General features: G+C 37.8%; 1 protein-coding gene across 1 annotated transcript; it reads left to right on the top strand.

Annotated features, from left to right (window-relative positions):
• Nucleotides 1-2,327: 2,327 nt before the first annotated feature.
• Nucleotides 2,328-20,761, top strand: LOC117333642 (TNF receptor-associated factor 5-like). The gene is made up of 9 exons (XM_033893045.1): nt 2,328-3,559; nt 3,965-4,114; nt 6,157-6,208; nt 12,736-12,840; nt 15,665-15,904; nt 16,291-16,368; nt 16,713-16,940; nt 19,380-19,485; nt 19,642-20,761. Exons 1-9 carry the CDS (start codon nt 3,486-3,488, stop codon nt 19,968-19,970), a joined length of 1,362 nt encoding a protein of 453 aa, XP_033748936.1. The 5' UTR covers nt 2,328-3,485; the 3' UTR covers nt 19,971-20,761.
• Nucleotides 20,762-21,308: the final 547 nt, after the last annotated feature.

The raw sequence follows: 21,308 nt of genomic DNA, 5'->3' as shown, positions 1-21,308 counted from the left end.
TGTTTTTCAGACGTTTTGCATATAGTAAATCGGAGTTTGGTTTTTATGAATCAGGAGTACCAAAAGAAGGTAAAAAATCACCATATACAAAACATAGTTATTTTTTTACTGCCAATCTGCCGGGCGCAAGTTTCAGTTTTAAAAGGTTTTTCATGCAGTGCATGACGATCTCAAATGAGGGGTTTAGTTAATCTGTAATTTTAGAACTGTTTGTATAATCGCGTAGTTCTCGCTCACCTTTGCTAAAAAAAGATATGCTTGAACAATATTTTTTTTTTTTTTTTTTTTTTTTTAACTTTTTTTGAATTTTTTTATTTTTCAAGATTTTTTTCATAAATACAAAACATTTGAAACATATATGCACACACATTCTCACTCTTACACCCACAGTAGCTATACTCATGATTCATCATCATCATCATACATAATCAAACATCATCATCATATCAGCATCATCATCTTTATCATCATCTTACTCCTCATCATCATCGGTTCATCATCACCACCATCATCACCATCATCATCATCATCATACATAATCAAACATCATCATCATCATCATATCAGCATCATCATCTTCATCCATTCATCATCATCATCATCATCATCAAAAGAATCACACTTAATCATCATCATCATCTATCATGATATCATTATCCATACATAAATTATTATCATTTTTTTCATCACAATAAAACATCATCATCCTTATCATCACACAAAAAACATCATCTTCATCACGATTATTTTAAGCTTGAACCACAAGCCTCACATCTACTTACATCATTTACATATTAATTAACATACATACATAACCTAACCTAAATTTATACAGAGTGAGAAGGAAGCAGACAGACATACCATCACACAGACAAGACAGACAGATAGACACAGACAGACGCACCATTACACAGACATACACACACACACACTTCGACACCGACAGACACACACATAGACGCACCATCACACAAGACAAAACAGACACACGCATAACCGGACACACCATCACACATAGAACGCACACACACAAAGACAGACAAAAATAAACATGACTGAAGCATGGGAGAAAATTTCTTTAAATGGTAAAAATAAAAAGTAATGGAAAGGAGCTAGAACAGGCGATGTCAGTCTTTGGGGACCTAAAGCTATATATGCAAAGAGGAACTATCTTTTTCAGATGACTATAAATCTAGAACAGGTTTCCATTTCTTCCAATTGAGTTCAAATTGCCTTTTAATTTTCTCACTTTTACTGTAATTAATGTATTGTTGAATAGAAAAATGATCTTTGATGACATTAATAAGTGCATTAAGATTTAAAGAGTTGCTGAGACATCTAGTTTTATAAATATAATGCTTGATAAGAATTAAAATTTCGTTATCAACATTACTGCAGTACTGTGATACTATACCAAACAGGAAGGATTCTTTATTGTAAGCAAACGGAATTAAAAGTATATCAAGTAGTGCTTCAAATCTCTGTAATAGTGACTGAACCTCTTGACATTCCCATAAGCAATGCACTATTGTTTCACGCTCCATACAACATAAGTTACATAAAATACTAGGACTTAAGTTTATTTTAAAAAGGAACGTGTTTGTTACCAAAATATGGTGTATAATTCTCACTTGGAACCACTGTAATTTAGAACTTTTGGTAACTATAAAAGGAAGTTTGAATATTTTGGCCCATTTATTTTGATCAATAATGAATTCTTGGTTCCATTTTCTTGTTCCAGTAGGTATGGATATTGGCGCAATAAGGCATTTGTAAAAATCTTTTGAACCCTTTTCACTCTTAAAAAATATGTCAAATAGAAAAGGTATAAAAGGCTGTTGAGGTCTTTGAATCAGGTAATCAAATTTTTTCAAAAAGCGCTTGATAGCTGAAACTAGTCCATGGTATTGGAGAAAATTTGTGTTTATAGTTCGAAAATTATGTCTGAACTCTTCAAAAGAAAGAAAAGCTAAATCATCTGAATCTTTAATTAAATCATTTATTGTTAATATGCCCACATCAAACCAGTTTTGATAAAAAACATACTTATTGTTTACCTTGATATCATTATTATACCAGATGGGTGATTTTAAAATTGAGTCTGGTTTTGGAAGCCTAATAGAATCTGAATTATTAAGCCTATTTAATGATTTAAACACATCCCTCCAAAAAAAGGTTTTACAATTGGATCTACACAAATCAATATATTCCTTTCCACAGTTACATAGTTTTCTAAAATTAACATATGTATTTAGCTTGAACAATATATGATAAATTATGAAATATATATATATATTTATCTATATGTTATCAGTTTCTGTTGATAGTAAACGGCTGTCCCTTTATTAAGTGGTACATATCAAGATTCTACAGCCATTTAGATTGTTTAGTATTTAATATTCTAAAATTTTGAAGCAAACAAAGCTCGAGGAATGGACCAGTTTGTGTAGTAGATGCAGATGTAGTAAGTATATATTGCCTTCCTTGTCTCAAACTGTTATTGATACAGCTGATGTAAAATATACATTTTGTATTTGTTGGGAAGTCATTGGAAACGAGAAAACTTCATGCTAACACTGAATTGAACACTATTGCGACGTGATCAGTCGTCAATCAAACATATATTACGTCACACGAATGTCAGTCCTTTATGTGTTTGTAAATTTCACCCTGGGCAGTTTAATAACAATATTGATCATATGATGACATATCGCTACACATATAATTACATGTTACCCAGGTCAATGAAGTCGTAAAGGAACAGAAGCATAAACATAAAATATGTAATGTAAACACATCATGTCCCTCATTGCAGGAGCTCTCGACATACTGTGTATTAGGAGGACCTGGAACCCCTCCCCTATATAAAGATATAGTCTTTATATTCAAATTCATCTAACGAGAACTATTCACGTGGTACATTGTATCTATAATTGTATTGGAAATTTGCACCTGCTCAATTTCGCAGATAAATCAATAAGAATCAATACATTAAACACACCATCATTGTCGGTCCACTTTCGACATCAAATGGATTGTAACATATCAGTCAATAAGTTAATACTGAAGTTTATTTATGGTTTAATTCTTAAACATACATCTTTAACAGATGTTTGTAGCCCGTTAAATGGTTGCACTTCCTTACAATAGCCGTACCAATAGACCGAGGCTCCACTGGAATAAGAATCGTTTTTCCTTTCAACTTCCAAACATTACTTGAACCTGATGACTTTTACCTTGAAATGTTTTAAACATGTCTGTGTATTGGATTAGTGTTTCTAGTTGCGTTGAAATTGATTTGCCAGTATTTTGCTATGTTTGTTTTGCCTCTCCAACCAGCAGGGATCGAGGTGGAGAACGGGAGAACAAGGACACGGTTCGTATCCGGCGTGTTCTGGAGGATCCTCTGAATTACTGTCCTTTTTACCAAGACAGGAACACTGGACACGTAGTTATACATTACTGTAATCGTCCTCACTGTCAAGATGAATATTGAAGCCGACGACGTGCTGGAGGGGAGAGCGGGGTCGAGATTATTTATAGACGGACAGCTATTTGCGTGAGTACAAGGATTAACTGATTGTACTCGTTTGTTGCTGTTGTTGTTCTTTCAATTATATTAATAACTTTTCGGGCTAAATCCATTAAACCCATGTAGCCATTTTCATTTATCCATATATCCACATGCATTCAATTTACTATTAAATGTATTAATCAACCTTTTAAATTATCTTTTCTTTTAGTTACTTTTGAAATAAATTTGCACGTGTATAAGTTAATTAATTGAATTCATATTTCAAGCATTATGATATTTACAATAATTACTGTCTACACGAATAAAAAAAAAAACAATGGGGACAAAATTATTTTAAAGAAACCACCAGAGGACGGACGTGGTGCCAGAAAAAAATGAACATGGAAGTATTAGAACGTTTATTAAGCCTGTAATTATAAATTTTCTCAGGGAAAACAGTCGAAACCTTGCATACAACTTCACCTCCCCCTTGGACAGTCAGTATGAATGTCCTGTATGCAGTGACGTACTACAACACCCAGTCCTCCTGGAAAGGTGTGGCCATAATTGCTGCGCATCATGTTTACCAGAAATAGTAAGGTATACATTTCTACTTTGCTACTGATTGTTTAACGTACATTTTTTTTTACTTTGCTACTGAATGTTTCACGTACAATTGTACTTTGCTACTGAATGGTTTCACGTACATTTTTTTAAATTTTGCTACTGAATGTTTCACGTACATTTTTTACTTTGCTACTGAATGTTTCACGTAAATTTGTACTGTGCTACTGAATGTTTCACGTAAATTTGTACTGTGCTACTGAATGTTTCACGTAAATTTGTACTGTGCTACTGAATGTTTCACGTAAATTTGTACTGTGCTACTGAATGTTTCACGTAAATTTGTACTGTGCTACTGAATGTTTCACGTAAATTTGTACTGTGTAATTGAATGTTTCACGTAAATTTGTACTGTGCTACTGAATGTTTCACGTAAATTTGTACTGTGCTACTGAATGTTTCACGTAAATTTGTACTGTGCTACTGAATGTTTCACGTAAATTTGTACTGTGCTACTGAATGTTTCACGTAAATTTGTACTGTGCTACTGAATGTTTCACGTATATTTGTACTGTGCTACTGAATGTTTCACGTATATTTGTACTGTGCTACTGAATGTTTCACGTAAATTTGTACTGTGCTACTGAATGTTTCACGTAAATTTGTACTGTGCTACTGAATGTTTCACGTATATTTGTACTGTGCTACTGAATGTTTCACGTGTTTGTACCTTCAGATCTCAGCTGATACAATTTATCTGAATTACACGTTCATACACCATTGATTTAACATCACTTGGTTGTGTCTCACAACTAATCATCAAACCATAACAGTAAAAATACATACGTGTAATATTTTAAATGTAGTACACATGTATGTCTTCAATTTATTGGGGCCGCGGTGGCCGAGTGGTTAAGGTGTCCCGACACTTTAACTCTAGCCCTCCACCTCTGGGTTGCGAGTTCGAAACCTACGTGGGGCAGTTTCCAGGTACTGACCGTAGGCCAGTGGTTTTTCTCTGGGTACTCCGACTTTCCTCCACCTCCAAAACCTGGCACGTCCTTAAATGACCCTGGCTGTTAATAGGACGTTAAACAAAACAAACCAAACCAAAAATCTTCAATTTATTACTTCACTTACAATTAATGGTTATATTGCGAGAATCTTTTCCAGAAAAAGAATTAATGCCTGATTTCACTGGGGTCTGCTTCTGGATAGTATTGATAGAAACAAATTAGCTCCTACTCCTACTATTTTGATATAACTCCTACTATTTTGATATAACTCCTACTATTTTGATATGGTAGGAGTGGGAGCTGAATTTTTCTATTATTACTAACCAGAAGCAGACGCCTTTGCTGATTTCAAGGTAAAGTGGTGATTCCCAAGCATTTCACAAAATCTCTTTCATCAAGACAATGACAATTGTTTATTCTCATAAACAGTACAGTGCAGAGAATATGAACATTAACAAATGAATAACAATGATACTTGTAAAACAGGATGGACATCAGTATTGTGAATTAATCATCTCATTTATATCAATAATAAATTTAGTCCATGAAGTAAGTTCATTTTGAGTTACGAAATTGAATAATGTTTGAAATTTAAATGCATTTGGTTTATCATGATAATATCTAGACAATATATTTCAAGATATGCACACGTTGTTGTACTTCTAGCTACCCATCTGAGTGAAAATACCAGTACAGAGTAATTCTTCACAATCACCCGGAGTTGTACCTCCTTGCCATAACACGACACATGAGAGGTGTCGTAGTTCTATGATTTCACTAGAAAAATATGAGAGGATGATATGTGATATGCCACCGAGTGTTAAGTCGAAAAATGAAACTCTCACACGCTGTTGCGATCATGATTGATTTAAATGGATGAAGCAAAACGAGACATTGAACGTAAAATGTTCCAAACATTCGAAGTATTTAGTTTTATACCTTGTCCTTACAGAGAAACACACCAAACGGATGGCGCGGAAAACAGTACCTAAAGTGGGATGTTATTGTTCTAATGACAATGGGGATACCCCTTTTTTAAGTTTCCCTTTTTTTTTATTTTAGAATTAAATCTGTCTGTCCAATAGACCAGAAGCCTTTCGATCGGGAAACTGATGTAAGTATTATATTTCGACATTATGCCGTCTAAGATTACGAAACTGGAATGATAAATTGATGTTACCGTAGCTGCCAATTGTCATATCCGATATATATTGATTCATAAGAGTGAAGTCGATATGATACTCTGTTTAACAATTATAGACGATAAGGTCTCAACATATCTGTTGAACTGCGTACATTTGTAACATAATTATTGCAGCTATATTTCTAAAAATATTTGTCAATTGTTATATTAAGTCCAGATTGATAAAGCTATTGGTTTACTACACCTCTGTTATATTATAATATTTGTTCAGACCAATTTAGTTGTGTCTATTGTTTAGACCAATTTTGTTGTGTCTGTTGCTAAACCAGTTTCGTTTTGTCTATTGTTAGGCCAATATCGTTGTATCTATTGCTTAGAACTATTTCGCTGTGTCAATTGTTTTAGACCTGTTTCGTTGTATCTATTTTAGACCTATTTCGCTGTGTCTATTGTTAGACCTATTTACATGTAGTTGCGTCTATTGTTCAGACCAGGTTCGTTGTGTCTATTATTCAGACCAGGTTCGTTGTGTCTATTGTTCAGACCAGGTTCGTTGTGTCTATTGCTCTCTATGGGTTTTATTTGTGACCTTCACCGAGACGTATACCTAGTTAGACCTAACAGAAGAAAGAGATTCATATGTACTACTAACGCCACACCTGTTTAGGTGTGTTCGCCTTTCTACAATCCTTTCCGGTTGCTGGGTGGTAAGATCTGTTGTCAGATTCCCTGTGTTTTGCCATGCTTGTAAATAGTGACGCTGGGTCAGAATAAACATACGTATTTGATGTTTACTCAATATATACCAATACCCAAATTTTACCAAATTGCTCAAAGTAAAATTTTGGTTACCCGGGAATAGGTCAATCGGCACACGATAAATGGCTGACGTTTTCCTTTCCTAAATAACAATTTATCCGGGGTTTTTTTCTTAGAATTCAGTGAGAAATTTGGGTTTTAAGGTATAATTGAAAACAAAAATTGTATTCAAGTTTATCTAATTTTGATGTAAACATTTACATGTAGGTATACACCCAGTGAAGTCAGACCCGAAGAATCGTAGCACTACTAACATAATCACATGACTCATTAATATGCAAACCATAAATCGCACAAAGGTTACAATTTATCCGGTACAGTATCCATAATCGTTATCTGACTGGATCTCTCACATCCACATGTTGCATTCCTGTTTTGTCTGCCAGTGATCGATGTTTCTTGAACAACCTGATACTGAGAACTACTAGCTGGATTATCTATAACATTTTTCATTTATCAAACGACTCTTGTATTGAATTGACATTGTTTGTAATTCGAAACAAAATAGGAAACAATTAACTACCCTTTTAATACCTACGGATGATCGATACTTTCGCCTTTAGGTTTCAGTCGACAAGATAATACAGCGAGAAATAGACCTGCTTGATGTCAAGTGCTCATTCGTCAAGAAAGGCTGCACTTGGTTCGGCCAGTTTAAGGATTTGGAGGTAAAATATATCGAACATTACGTTGTGAAATTCTGATAATTAGTTTGCCATCTGCCCTTTTCGGTTACGAAATTTTGTCGGTCTCTGAGTTGAAAAAAAATGATTTCCCTCTCTTTCCTTCTCAGTCGCATATTGTGTAAAGATAAATCTGTCAAATTGCAAGTGAGGTTACCTCCTTATTTGTTTGTAGCCTTGCCATATTTTCATTCTCTATCCCCAGTGCATGCGACTCTTCCGCTGTCTATTTCTATGTTGATATCACCCCTACTGAGGTAGGTATATCACCCCTACTGAGGTACGTAATCTTTACGTGACCTTCTGTGTTGATATCACCCCTACTGAGGTACGTAATCTTTACGTTACCTTCTATGTTGGTATCACCCCTACTGAGGTACGTATACCACCCCTACTAAGGTAGGTAATCTTCACGTTAACTTCTATGTTGATATCACCCCTACTGAGGTACGTATACCACCCCTACTGAGGTACGTAATCTTCACGTTACCTTCTATGTTGGTATCACCTCTACTGAGGTACGTATATCACCCCTATTGAGGTACGTAATCCTCACGTTACCTTCTATGTAGATATCACCCCTAATGAGGTACGTAATCTTCACGTTACCTTATATGTTGATATCACCCCTACTGAGGTACGTAATCTTTACGTTACCTTATATGTTGATATCACCCCTACTGAGGTACGTAATCTTTACATGACCTTCTGTGTTGATATCACCCCTACTGAGGTACGTAATCTTTACGTGACTTTCTTTGTTGATATCACCGCTACTGAGGTACGTAATCTTTACGTGACCTTCTATGTTGATATCACCCCTACTGAGGTACGTATATCACTCCTACTGAGGTACGTAATCTTTACGTGACCTTCTATGTTGATATCACCCCTACTGAGGTACGTATATCACCCCTACTGAGGTATGTAATCTTTACGTGACCTTCTGTGTTGATAGCACCCCTACTGAGGTACGTAATCCTCACGTTACCTTCTATGTAGATATCACCCCTACTGAGGTACGTAATCTTTACGTGACCTTCTGTGTTGATATCACCCCTACTGAGGTACGTAATCTTTACGTGACCTTCTATGTTGATATCACCCCTACTGAGGTACGTAATCTTTACGTGAGCTTCTGTGTTGATATCACCCCTACTGAGGTACGTATATCACCCCTACTGAGGTAGGTAATCTTTACGTGACTTTCTTTGTTGATATCACCCCTACTGAGGTACGTAATCTTTACGTGACTTTCTTTTTTGATATCACCCCTACTGAGGTACGTAATCTTTACGTGACTTTCTGTGTTGATATCACCCCTACTGAGGTACAGTACGTAACCCTCACATGACCTTCTATGTTGATATCACCCCTACTGAGGTACGTAATCTTTACGTGACCTTCTATGTTGATACCACCCCTACTGAGGAACGTATATCACCCCTACTGAGGTACGTAATCTTCACGTTACCTTCTATGTTGATACCACCCCTACTGAGGAACGTATATCACCCCTACTGAGGTACGTAATCTTTACGTTACCTTCTATGTTGATATCACCCCTAATGAGGTACGTAATCTTCACGTTACCTTCTATGTTGATACCACCCCTACTGAGGTACGTATATCACTCCTACTGAGGTACGTAATCTTTACGTGACTTTCTATGTTGATATCACCCCTACTGAAGTACGTAATCTTTACCTGACCTTCTGTGTTGATATCACCCCTATTGAGGTACGTAATCTTTACCTGACCTTCTGTGTTGATATCACCCTTACTGAGGTACGTATATCACCCCTCCCGAGTTACGTAATCTTCATATATCCTTCTATGTTGATATCACCCCTACTGAGGTACGAAATCTTTACGTGACCTTCTGTGTTGATATCACCGCTACTGAGGTACGAAATCTTTACGTGACCTTCTGTGTTGATATCAGCCCTACTGAGGTACGTATATCACCCCTACTGAGGTACGTATATCACCCCTACTGAGGTATGTAATCTTCACGTTACCTTCTATGTTGATATCACCCCTACTGAGGTACGTAATCTTCATATATCCTTCTATGTTGATATCACCCCTACTGAGGTACGTAATCTTCACGTGACCTTCTATGTTGATATCACCCCTACTGAGGTACGTATATCACCCCTACTGAGGTACGTAATCTTTACGTGACCTTCTGTGTTGATATCACCCCTACTGAGGTAGTATACCACCCCTACTGAGGTAGTATACCACCCCTACTGAGGTACGTATATCACCCCTACTGAGGTACGTAATCTTTACGTTACCTTCTATGTTGATATCACCCCTACTGAGGTACGTAATCTTTACGTGACCTTCTGTGTTGATATCACCCCTACTGAGGTACGTATATCACCATTACTGAGGTGCGTAATCTTTACGTGACCTTCTGTGTTGATATCACCGCTACTGAGGTACGTAATCTTTACGTGACTTTCTGTGTTGATATCGCCCCTACTGAGGTACAGTACGTAACCCTCACGTGACCTTCTATGTTGATATCACCCCTACTGAGGTACGTATATCACCCCTACTGAGGTACGTAATCTTTACGTGACCTTCTATGTTGATAGCACCCCTACTGAGGTACATAACCCTCACGTGACCTTCTATGTTGATATCACCCCTACTGAGGTACACAACCCTCACGTGACCTTCCGTGTTGATATCGCCCCTACTGAGGTACACAACCCTCACGTGACCTTCTGTGTTGATATCACCCCTACTGAGATACGTATATCACCCCTACTGAGGTTGGTAATCTTTACGTGACCTTCTGTGTTGATAGCACCCCTACTGAGGTACGTAATCCTCACGTTACCTTCTATGTAGATATCACCCCTACTGAGGTACGTAATCTTTACGTGACCTTCTGTGTTGATATCACCCCTACTGAGGTACGTAATCTTTACGTGACCTTCTATGTTGATATCACCCCTACTGAGGTACGTAATCTTTACGTGAACCTCGTGGTTGATATCACCCCTACTGAGGTACGTATATCACCCCTACTGAGGTAGGTAATCTTTACGTGACTTTCTTTTGTGATATCCCCCTACTGAGGTACGAAATCTTTACGTGATTTTCTTGTTAATCACCCCTCCCGAGGTACGTACTCCCCTACTACCTTCTTGTTGATATCCCCCTATGAGGTACGTTTTTACGTGCCTTTTATTTTGATCCCCACCCCAAAAACCCATCACCCCTATATACAATTTTCCACTTCTTTTTTGATATCCCCCCAAAGAGGTACGAAAATCTTTACCTTTTTTTGAAACCCCCCCTCGGGTTTTAATATCCCACTGAGGTCGTAATCACCCCCCCCCATTTACGTAATCTTTATACCTTCTGTTGATCACCCCTATTGAGGTACAATTTTTTACGTGATTTCTTGTTGATATCACCCCTATGAGGTACAAAATCTTTCCCTGCCTTCTGTTTTGATTCCCCCGATTAAATCTTTCGGCCTTCTTTTAACCCCTTTTTGGGGGGGGATACATGGTTCGTTTTCCCTCGTAACCCCCCCCTAATTTCCTCTTACTCCTTTTTTTATCCCCCCTTTTTACGAAATCTTTACGTGACCTTCGTGTTGATATCAGCCCTACTGAGGTACGTATATCACCCCTACTGAGGTACGTATATCACCCTACTGAGGTACGTAATCTTCACGTTACCTTCTATGTTGATATCACCCCTACTGAGGTACGTAATCTTCATATATCCTTCTATGTTGATATCACCCCTACTGAGGTACGTAATCTTCACGTGACCTTCTATGTTGATATCACCCCTACTGAGGTACGTATATCACCCCTACTGAGGTACGTAATCTTTACGTGACCTTCTGTGTTGATAGCACCCCTACTGAGGTACGTAATCCTCACGTTACCTTCTATGTAGATATCACCCCTACTGAGGTACGTAATCTTTACGTGACCTTCTGTGTTGATATCACCCCTACTGAGGTACGTAATCTTTACGTGACCTTCTGTGTTGATATCACCCCTACTGAGGTACGTAATCTTTACGTGACCTTCTATGTTGATATCACCCCTACTGAGGTACGTAATCTTTACCTGACCTTCTGTGTTGATATCACCCCTACTGAGGTACGTAATCTTTACGTGACCTTCTGTGTTGATATCACCCCCTACGGGTACTATATCACCCCTCTGAGGTGGGGAAATTTTCGGATTTTTTTTTTGATTCCCCCACTGAGGTACTATCTTACGGCTTTCTTTTTATATCCCCCCTACTGAGGTACAGTACTACCCTCACAGACCTTCTATGTTGATCCCCCCCTAGAGTAGTTCTTTACGTGACCTTCTGTGTATATCACCCCTACGAGGTGTATATCACCCCACGAGGTGGTAATCTTTCGTGCTTAATTCGTTTTTGCAATCACCTGATCAGATAACTTACGTGACTTCTGTGTTTACCTCTATTACCTAATACTAACTCAAGACCTTCATGTGATACACCCCATGGGACGTTTTTTCCTCATTTATACCCCCTTGTAGAATTCATGTGAGAAATCTTGGTTTTAGTATATTGAAAACCAAATTGTAGGTCAGTTTTATCTAATTTTGATGTAAACATACTGATAAGGTAGGCTCGGTACATTTACATGTAGGTATACACCCAGTGAAGTCAGACCCGAAGAATCGTAGCACTAATAACATAATCACATGACTCATTACAATTTATTCGATACAGTATCCATAATCGTTATCTGACTGGATCTCTCACATCCACATGTTGCTCTCCTGTTTTGTCTGCCAGTGATCGATGTTTCTTGAACAACCTGATACTGAGAACTACTAGCTGGATTATCTATAACATGTTTCATTTATCAAACGACTCTTGTATTGAATTGACATTGTTTGTAATTCGAAACAAAATAGGAAACAATTAACTACCCTTTTAATACCTACGGATGATCGATACTTTCGCCTTTAGGTTTCAGTCGACAAGAGTATACAGCGAGAAATAGACCTGCTTGATGTCAAGTGCTCATTCGTCAAGAAAGGCTGCACTTGGTTCGGCCAGTTTAAGGATTTGGAGGTAAAATTATATCGAAACATTACGTTGTGAAATTCTGATAATTAGTTTGCCATCTGCCCTTTTCGGTTACGAAATTTTGTCGGTCTCTGAGTTGAAAAAAAATGATTTCCCTCTCTTTCCTTCTCAGTCGCATATTGTGTAAAGATAAATCTGTCAAATTGCAAGTGAGGTTACCCCCTTATTTGTTTGTAGCCTTGCCATATTTTCATTCTCTATCCCCAGTGCATGCGACTCTTCCGCTGTCTATTTCTATGTTGATACCACCCCTACTGAGTTACGTAATCTTTACGTGACCTTCTATGTTGATATCACCCCTACTGAGGTACGTATATCACCCCTACTGAGGTACGTAATCTTTACGTGACCTTCTGTGTTGATATCACCCCTACTGAGGTACGTAATCTTCATATATCCTTCTATGTTGATATCACCCCTACTGAGGTACGTATATCACCCCTACTGAGGTACGTAATCTTTACGTGACCTTCTATGTTGATATCACCCCTACTGAGGTACGTAATCTTTACGTGACCTTCTGTGTTGATATCACCCCTACTGAGGTACGTAATCTTTACGTGACCTTCTGTGTTGATATCACCCCCACTGAGGTACGTAATCTTTACGTGACCTTCTGTGTTGATATCACCCCTACTGAGGTACGTATACCACCCCTACTGAGGTACGTAATCTTTACGTTACCTTCTATGTTGATATCACCCCTACTGAGGTACGTAATCTTTACGTTACCTTCTATGTTAATATCACCCCTACTGAGGTACGTAATCTTTACGTGACCTTCTGTGTTGATATCACCCCTACTGAGGTACGTATATCACCCCTACTGAGGTACGTAATCTTTACGTTACCTTCTATGTTGATATCACCTCTATTGAGGTACGTATATCACCCCTACTGAGGTACGTAATCTTTACGTGACCTTCTGTGTTGATATCACCTCTATTGAGGTACGTATACCACCCCTACTGAGGTACGTAATCTTTACGTTACCTTCTATGTTGATATCACCCCTACTGAGGTACGTATATCACCCCTACTGAGGTGCGTAATCTTCACGTTACCTTCTATGTTGATATCACCCTACTGAGGTACGTATACCACCCCTACTGAGGTGCGTAATCTTCACGTTACCTTCTATGTTGATATCACCCTACTGAGGTACGTATATCACCCCTACTGAGGTGCGTAATCTTCACGTTACCTTCTATGTTGATATCACCCTACTGAGGTACGTATACCACCCCTACTGAGGTACGTAATCTTCACGTTACCTTCTATGTTGATATCACCCTACTGAGGTACGTAATCTTTACGTGACTTTCTGTGTTGATATCGCCCCTACTGAGGTACAGTACGTAACCCTCACGTGACCTTCTATGTTGATATCACCCCTACTGATGTAGGTAATCTTTACGTTACCTTCTATGTTGATACCAACCCTACTGAGGTACGTATATCACCCCTACTGAGGTACGTTATCTTTACGTGACCTTCTGTGTTGATAGCACCCCTACTGAGGTACATACCCCTCACGTGACCTTCTATGTTGATATCACCCCTACTGAGGTACACAACCCTCACGTGACCTTCCGTGTTGATATCGCCCCTACTGAGGTACACAACCCTCACGTGACCTTCTGTGTTGATATCACCCCTACTGAGATACGTATATCACCCCTACTGAGGTAGGTAATCTTTACGTGACCTTCTATGTTGATATCACCCCTACTGAGGTAGTATACCACCACTACTGAGGTACGTAATCTTTACGTGATCTTCTGTGTTGATATCACCCCTACTGAGGTACGTAATCTTTTACATGACCTTCTGTGTTGATATCACCCCTACTGAGGTACGTAATCTTTACGTTTCCTTCTGTGTTGATATCACCCCTAATGAGGTAGGTATATCACCCCTACTGAGGTAGGTAAATCACCCCTACTGAGGTACGTATACCACCCCTACTGTGGTAAGTAATCTTCACACATCCTTCTATGCTCACCTTTATGTTTCTCCCCATTACTCACTGTACTTTCTATAAGTGAATTTATCCCGACTGTTGTCTTTCAAGCTGCATGTTAGACACGTTACCTGGTTGATAGATATATATTTTTATTCACGGGATTTTTTTCTGGTGGCGATATTGTGTCCTATGTCCCCCCATTCTATGTCCCATTCTTTGTCCCATTCTATGTCCCATTGCAGCCCTTCTTTTCTCTGTTTCACTATTTCTCCGTCTACCGTTCCCTTTGTAGGTTCAAATTTTCTGCCTCTAATTTAATGAGGTTTCTTACCTGTCGTTTCATTGTAAACACAGGTACGCTCATTTATTTTCTTGTACTTGTCTACCCTGCTCTGTACTATTGAGATAACTTGTTACCGCTAACACCACCTTTTCTATAACACGTCTTTCCGTTTTGTATATATATTATTTGTATGTTTCCCTCGATCAAGCAATAAGAAATTGATGTAATTATGGGGTTAATCCTCCGCATGTTCTCTATTTCCACCATTGTTAGTTCTGTTTTGGTTTTTTACGATTTACCCTCTGAATTTTCACATATTTTGCCCAAAAATCACTGGCGAGTCTAAGAGATATCTCTGCAATGCATCTCTTTTTCCATTTTATTTGGATTCTGTATCATGTAATACAATATTATTACATTACATTATTATATTGATGAATCCATATTTAAAGGTATTAATCACTTGTATGTGTTTAGCTTAAGTAGCGACAATGATGAACTGGTTTGACGCTGCATTGCTGATAACTGTGTAGGTTTCTATCGATATCTCTTTGCCATAGGCTCATACCGATGAATGCGTCCATAAACCAATTGCATGTCCACGGAAATGCGGGGCAAATGTCGAAAGGACAAATCTTCGACGTCATATTGCAGAATTTTGCAAGAAACGGGAAATCCGATGTGAGTTTTGCAACATGCCGATTCTGGCTGAGCGAGAAGATGACCATCTGATGGTTTGTGGGAAATATTTGCTACCTTGTCCGAACGGATGCCGGAAAGGGGAGGTTCCAAGATCTGAAGTAAGTTAAATATATTGTAATAATTTCTAATGTCATATGTCGGTTTGAAATGTAACAACCGTAACCGTGAGGATAAGGACGTTTTCAGGGTAAAATAAGATTGGAAAAAAAATGAAAAAAAGAAAAAATAAATAAATTTAGAAATAAAAACTATTAATCAAATAAAATTAAATAAAACGATAATGTACACGTATATCGAATGCCGTTGCTGTATTTGCGCCGGCTCATCGCAAATTAAGTATTCCCGATAAAATAAAACCGTAAAAGTAATGCAGTTGGTTCTTTGTTTTTCACATTCTCTAATTCTGCTTGGTTATCAAAGTTAGTTATGCTGTTTATATCAAAACCAATGTAAATCTTATTTACCACAACTTTGTTGTTAACAGATGCAGGATCACTTGGACAATAAGTGTTCCAAACAGGAAATCCCTTGTCCTTTCCACCAGGCTGGGTGTGATTATGTTGTGAGTATCAATACTGTTTGTTGAGTGGGACAACTATCACGAAATTTAATCTTTTTTTAGTAAGTAATTTACACCTACAATACTGGTTAATCTACCACGTGCCAGTCATATTGCCAGCCAAGTTTATGTTACACATTATCGAGTTTTGTATTAAATCTTGATGAGGGTTGATCACTTGGTATCCAATTTCAGGTTTCATAGTTTTCTTGTGGTGTTTATGTGTATTTTTATTTTTTTTCATATTTTGAATCGATTTATGATTTTTTCCAAACTTAAATCTTGATATACAAAAAGTACGAAAAGAAGATATAATCTTCTATTAATTTTTCAACTTTTAACCCCAGGATAGGAGAAAGAATATGCATAAACACATCAAAGAGGATCCTATCCAACACCTTGGAATGGCTTGTGACATCATTATTCATCACACAAAGATTCTGGCAGAGACGGAAAGGACTCTAACCAAAAATGCTGGAAACATCCAGACTCTAGAGAAAAAAGTCGACACACTTGAGAAGTTGTATGGATGTCAGTTAGTTTGGAAGATAGAGTCATGGGATGACAAAGTTCAGGTATGGTTTATAGACAAAAATGTACCTTGTAACCACTACGTACACTTATTTTGAAATATTGTATTATAATACGAACTCCTATACTAGTATCATAAGGGAACGCAAATCAAAGCAAATTCAGTCGTAAACATTTGCGTTATTGCAACGGAAACACGTATTGCCATAAATTCAAAACAAAAACACTTATCTGTATTACCGCTATCAAGAAACGTGTTACATAATATAGGCTCGTTATGGAGGGGCCGCAGCGGCCGAGTGGTTAAGGTGTCCCGACACTTTATCACTAGCCCTCCACCTCTGGGTTGCGAGTTCGAAACCTACGTGGGGCAGTTGCCAGGTACTGACCGTAGGCCGGTGGTTTTTCTCCGGGTACTCCGGCTTTCCTCCACCTCCAAAACCTGGCACGTCCTTAAATGACCCTGGCTGTTAATAGGACGTTAAACAAAAACAAACCAAACCAAATTTTGTTATGGAGGCACTGATTGATAGGACGCAGTGCTGAATGTCGCTAGTTCGAGTCCCGGTATGAGCGCTATGTTGTAACATTGAACCAGATACTTTACTCCACTCAGCCGTAATTGAGTACGTGATAGAACAGTAAAAGACATGTCGTTTGTAAGCTGATATGGCTAAGGGCCCAGTAACAACGGTTAATAATTTGTGTACCACTTTGAGACGGATATGTTGCTCTTGTGTATATTGAGCAAGGGCGGAAAACTACATGGGTAGACTGGGGTTCGAACCCGGGACCTCCGAACACTAAGATGCTCTAACGATTGAGCTACCTGATCGCCGATGATCGACCCCGTCCAGTTTCGCTACACTCTTCCCTCCCTTTCAAAGTCTTCGACCCCAAAGACCCAACAACTCACAACCCAGGTTCGGGTATCCCTTTGTCAAGTGTTCACCTCACATGAAACAAGGTTCGGTCACAGGCACCAAATATAGTAGGAGCGGAAAAATGCACGGTCAGACCGGGGTTCGAACCCTGGACCTCTAAACACTAGCCGGATGCTCTACCGATTGAGCTACCTGGTTGCCGATGATAGACCCGGCCCAGTTCCGCTACATTTACAGTACAATATAACAAACCTCGTAAATACACGAAAGTAAAACGTTAATTGTTTCAATACTTGATGCTATCTAATTAAATATGGTTGTCTTACCCATATAAAGAACACTGAAATCTCGTTGACAACTTATATTACAGTGTACAATGACTAATAGAATCTTTCCCTGCCTTGGGGGTGTGGCAAATAAATCTCGACCAGAGGGAGAATTCATGAATGTCCAAAACATATTGAAAACCAATATTATTACACAAGAAAACATAAGTTTAACATTAATTGACAATATTTATTCAAAAATACACTACAATAAGTGCTGTGGATATTTCTGGCTAGGCGATTGGGTGCCGTAGATCATGAGTTCGAGGCCCGGTCAGGGCACGAGTCAAAAAGTTGTCTTCCTTCGTCATTTGTGTTGCTAAGTTATACTACAATAAGGTATCTATAATACTATTCTGATGTGAACAACAGTATATGTACATGTTATCATTTCATAAAACTTTATGTCTCTTACGCATATTTAACATTAAATAACAACGCTGAAACTATAGTGACGTCACTCAAAAAGAAGTTCCAGAAGTACTTCTGGTTCAGAAGGTTAGCGTGTGCAATCTGTGTTTTATTGATGACCATATATTTCAAAATTTAAAATCAACTGTCCAATCTTGAAAAAAAACGAATTTCTTGATACTTCCTTTCCTCTATAGCCTTACTATGGAAAAGTACAGAAGATTACTGAGACCAAAACTAAGAAATAAATAGGAGGCATATGAAAAAAACGTCACTTTCAAAATCGAACTGCTGTCACACCTGTTCGAATTTAATTACCATTGTTCCAAACATTAGGATGAGTTATTATGTCATACAGACATCTCCAACCTTATTCAGATAAATCAAATTGTTAGTGAAAAAGAATGTTCTCGCGTTGCGTTCAGTTAGGTGTGGGATATTGAAACTTTTCATGCTTTATATTAAGTTATGACCGATGGCGGTTTATCAAATTATTCTTATTCCGACGGAAGGAACATTGACATTTTGGCAGTATTATTACATTTGTACTGGAAGCTTTACGTTAAAATACATTTTTGAGCTAACTGCATTTTATGCACCTTGGCGATATAAGATACTCGATGTCATGCTAATATATTGTTTTATAATTAACTCAAATTTGAATACGTCAAGTATATTTATAATAATTATACAGAAATGTCGTTTGATAGCGACGTAGATTTAAATCAGCATGACATTTGACACACCACACAAGGGTATATGACAGCTCTGGAATGAAAATTGTTTTTTTAAAGCTTCTCTTCTGGGTCTTTTGTTAAAATCCTATTAATTAATCCATACTAATGAATATTTTGTGATTTAGGAAGCCAAACTTGGGAAGAAACCTACTGTATTTAGTCCCCCATTCCTGACGTCACGCCATGGTTACAGGATGGCAATGTCATTGTGTCCCTATGGCGACGGAAGAGGTGAGATTATGAGTGGACATACCTGATGTATCGACCTCTTTGAAATTATCACAGAACATATAATTATATGTATATTTAGCATTTATTTGTTAACACATATGACATGTTAATATGAGAATATTCATAATTATTTTCTTTATTCGTTTTCTTTTGTAGCCAGAGGAAAATTTTTGTCAATTTTCATCTGTATCTGCAAGGGTGAATTTGATGCCTTGCTCACATGGCCGTTTTGTCACAGAATATCCTTTACACTTGTCGATCAATGCCAGGACCCCGCAGCCCGAAGGAATATCAGCTACATCATCAGTCCAAACGTCATCAAGGACAACAAGGCTTTCCTTGGGCGCCCCGTTGGTGACAGGAACGCCAGCTATGGTGCTCAAAAGTTTGTGGAGTTGGACGTCGTGAAGACGATGGATTACGTGCGGGACGACACTGTGTTTGTCAAATGTACGATTGACAGTGAAACAATGATTAATCTGTAACATTTTGTACTAGCGGACTCTTGGTTTGAACCCTAATGAACCGATTCTATTAGGTGGTAATTTCGTTCTGTTACCTCTCAGAGTTTCCGATGATATAAGAACGAATTTTGGATTCTGGATTTGGCCTTGATTTGACCTAGATTGCTGGTTTTGTTGATGAAGAAGATATCACTTACCCGGTTGGAATACCATATTAAAACAGATTAGATGAACGATTAGCGCAGCAACAATGATTGCCATACAAACCAATGTAGATCAGTTATAATTAGCACAATCACGACTTAACTGCACGCTTTCAGCGTGATATAGGCTAAAATCAGATTATCACTAAACTACGTACATTTACATTATATAGCCTTGTTCTTTTTGTCATTTGATGGTATATTCGAATATAATTTATTCGTGTAATTCTATATTTTGTCGGCGTTTTATCGAAATGGATTAAGAATTACAATTTCGTCTTTTTTTAGAGTTTCTTATCGAATCATTTCTTCATCTGATGGTTACATGAGCAGTGAAAATGATGTTATAAAACCAAACTTACCATAACGAGCTAGGAAATAGTGAACATTAATATATATGCAAAGAGAACTGTTGTATGATTCTTTGCACAGATCGTGGACAAGTTTGTTGAAAGAAAAATGATTTTGCGTTAAATACATGTACATACTCATGTTCGCTGTAATTCTCCTTATACCTCCGAATCACTTTCCCTATTCTGGTGTCATTTAGTACCAGAATTAGGCATAAATGGTTCCTGTAGAGAGAAATAAAGAGGACATGTTGATTCGTTTTATGTTTGCTTTCCATTGTTCTGCGACATATTCTTGAATTAGTTATCACATTTATCAATTCATATAAGAGAAATGCTTATTAAAACAAGCTTGTTCTGGGACAGGCAATAATCTGCCCCAGATTAGTGGAGCAAGATCCTTTAAGATTAAATCAGTGGGGTAGGATTCCCTTAGAATTAATCAAGCAACTTCATGACCCTGATTTTGATAGCATCACAAGCATCCCTATGACCTAGTTAGCCACTGCAGCTGACACGTCATTCAGTAGGAACAGAAACATTTTCATTCCGAATCCGTCTTTTATCACACCTGCCCTTTATTTTCAAACGTTTTGAAAACAGAAAAACATGTTACCTCAGAAGTATAAAAAAATGTTTCAACGACACAGAATATAAATATAAATTGAAAGAATCCATGTGCTTCTAGAGTTCTTTTTTTATTGTCAATATCATGAATTAAAAAGTATTACCTCGATATTCACTGCGGACCTGCATAACAATGTCCGCCATTTTCACGACATGGTTGACGTGACAGACCATCTCAG

The sequence above is a fragment of the Pecten maximus genome, chromosome 8 (genome assembly GCF_902652985.1).
Source record: "Pecten maximus chromosome 8, xPecMax1.1, whole genome shotgun sequence".
Taxonomy (NCBI): Eukaryota; Metazoa; Mollusca; class Bivalvia; order Pectinida; family Pectinidae; genus Pecten; species Pecten maximus.
The sequence above is the reverse complement of the archived record's forward strand: the minus strand, read 5'-3'. Positions and strand labels throughout refer to the sequence as shown.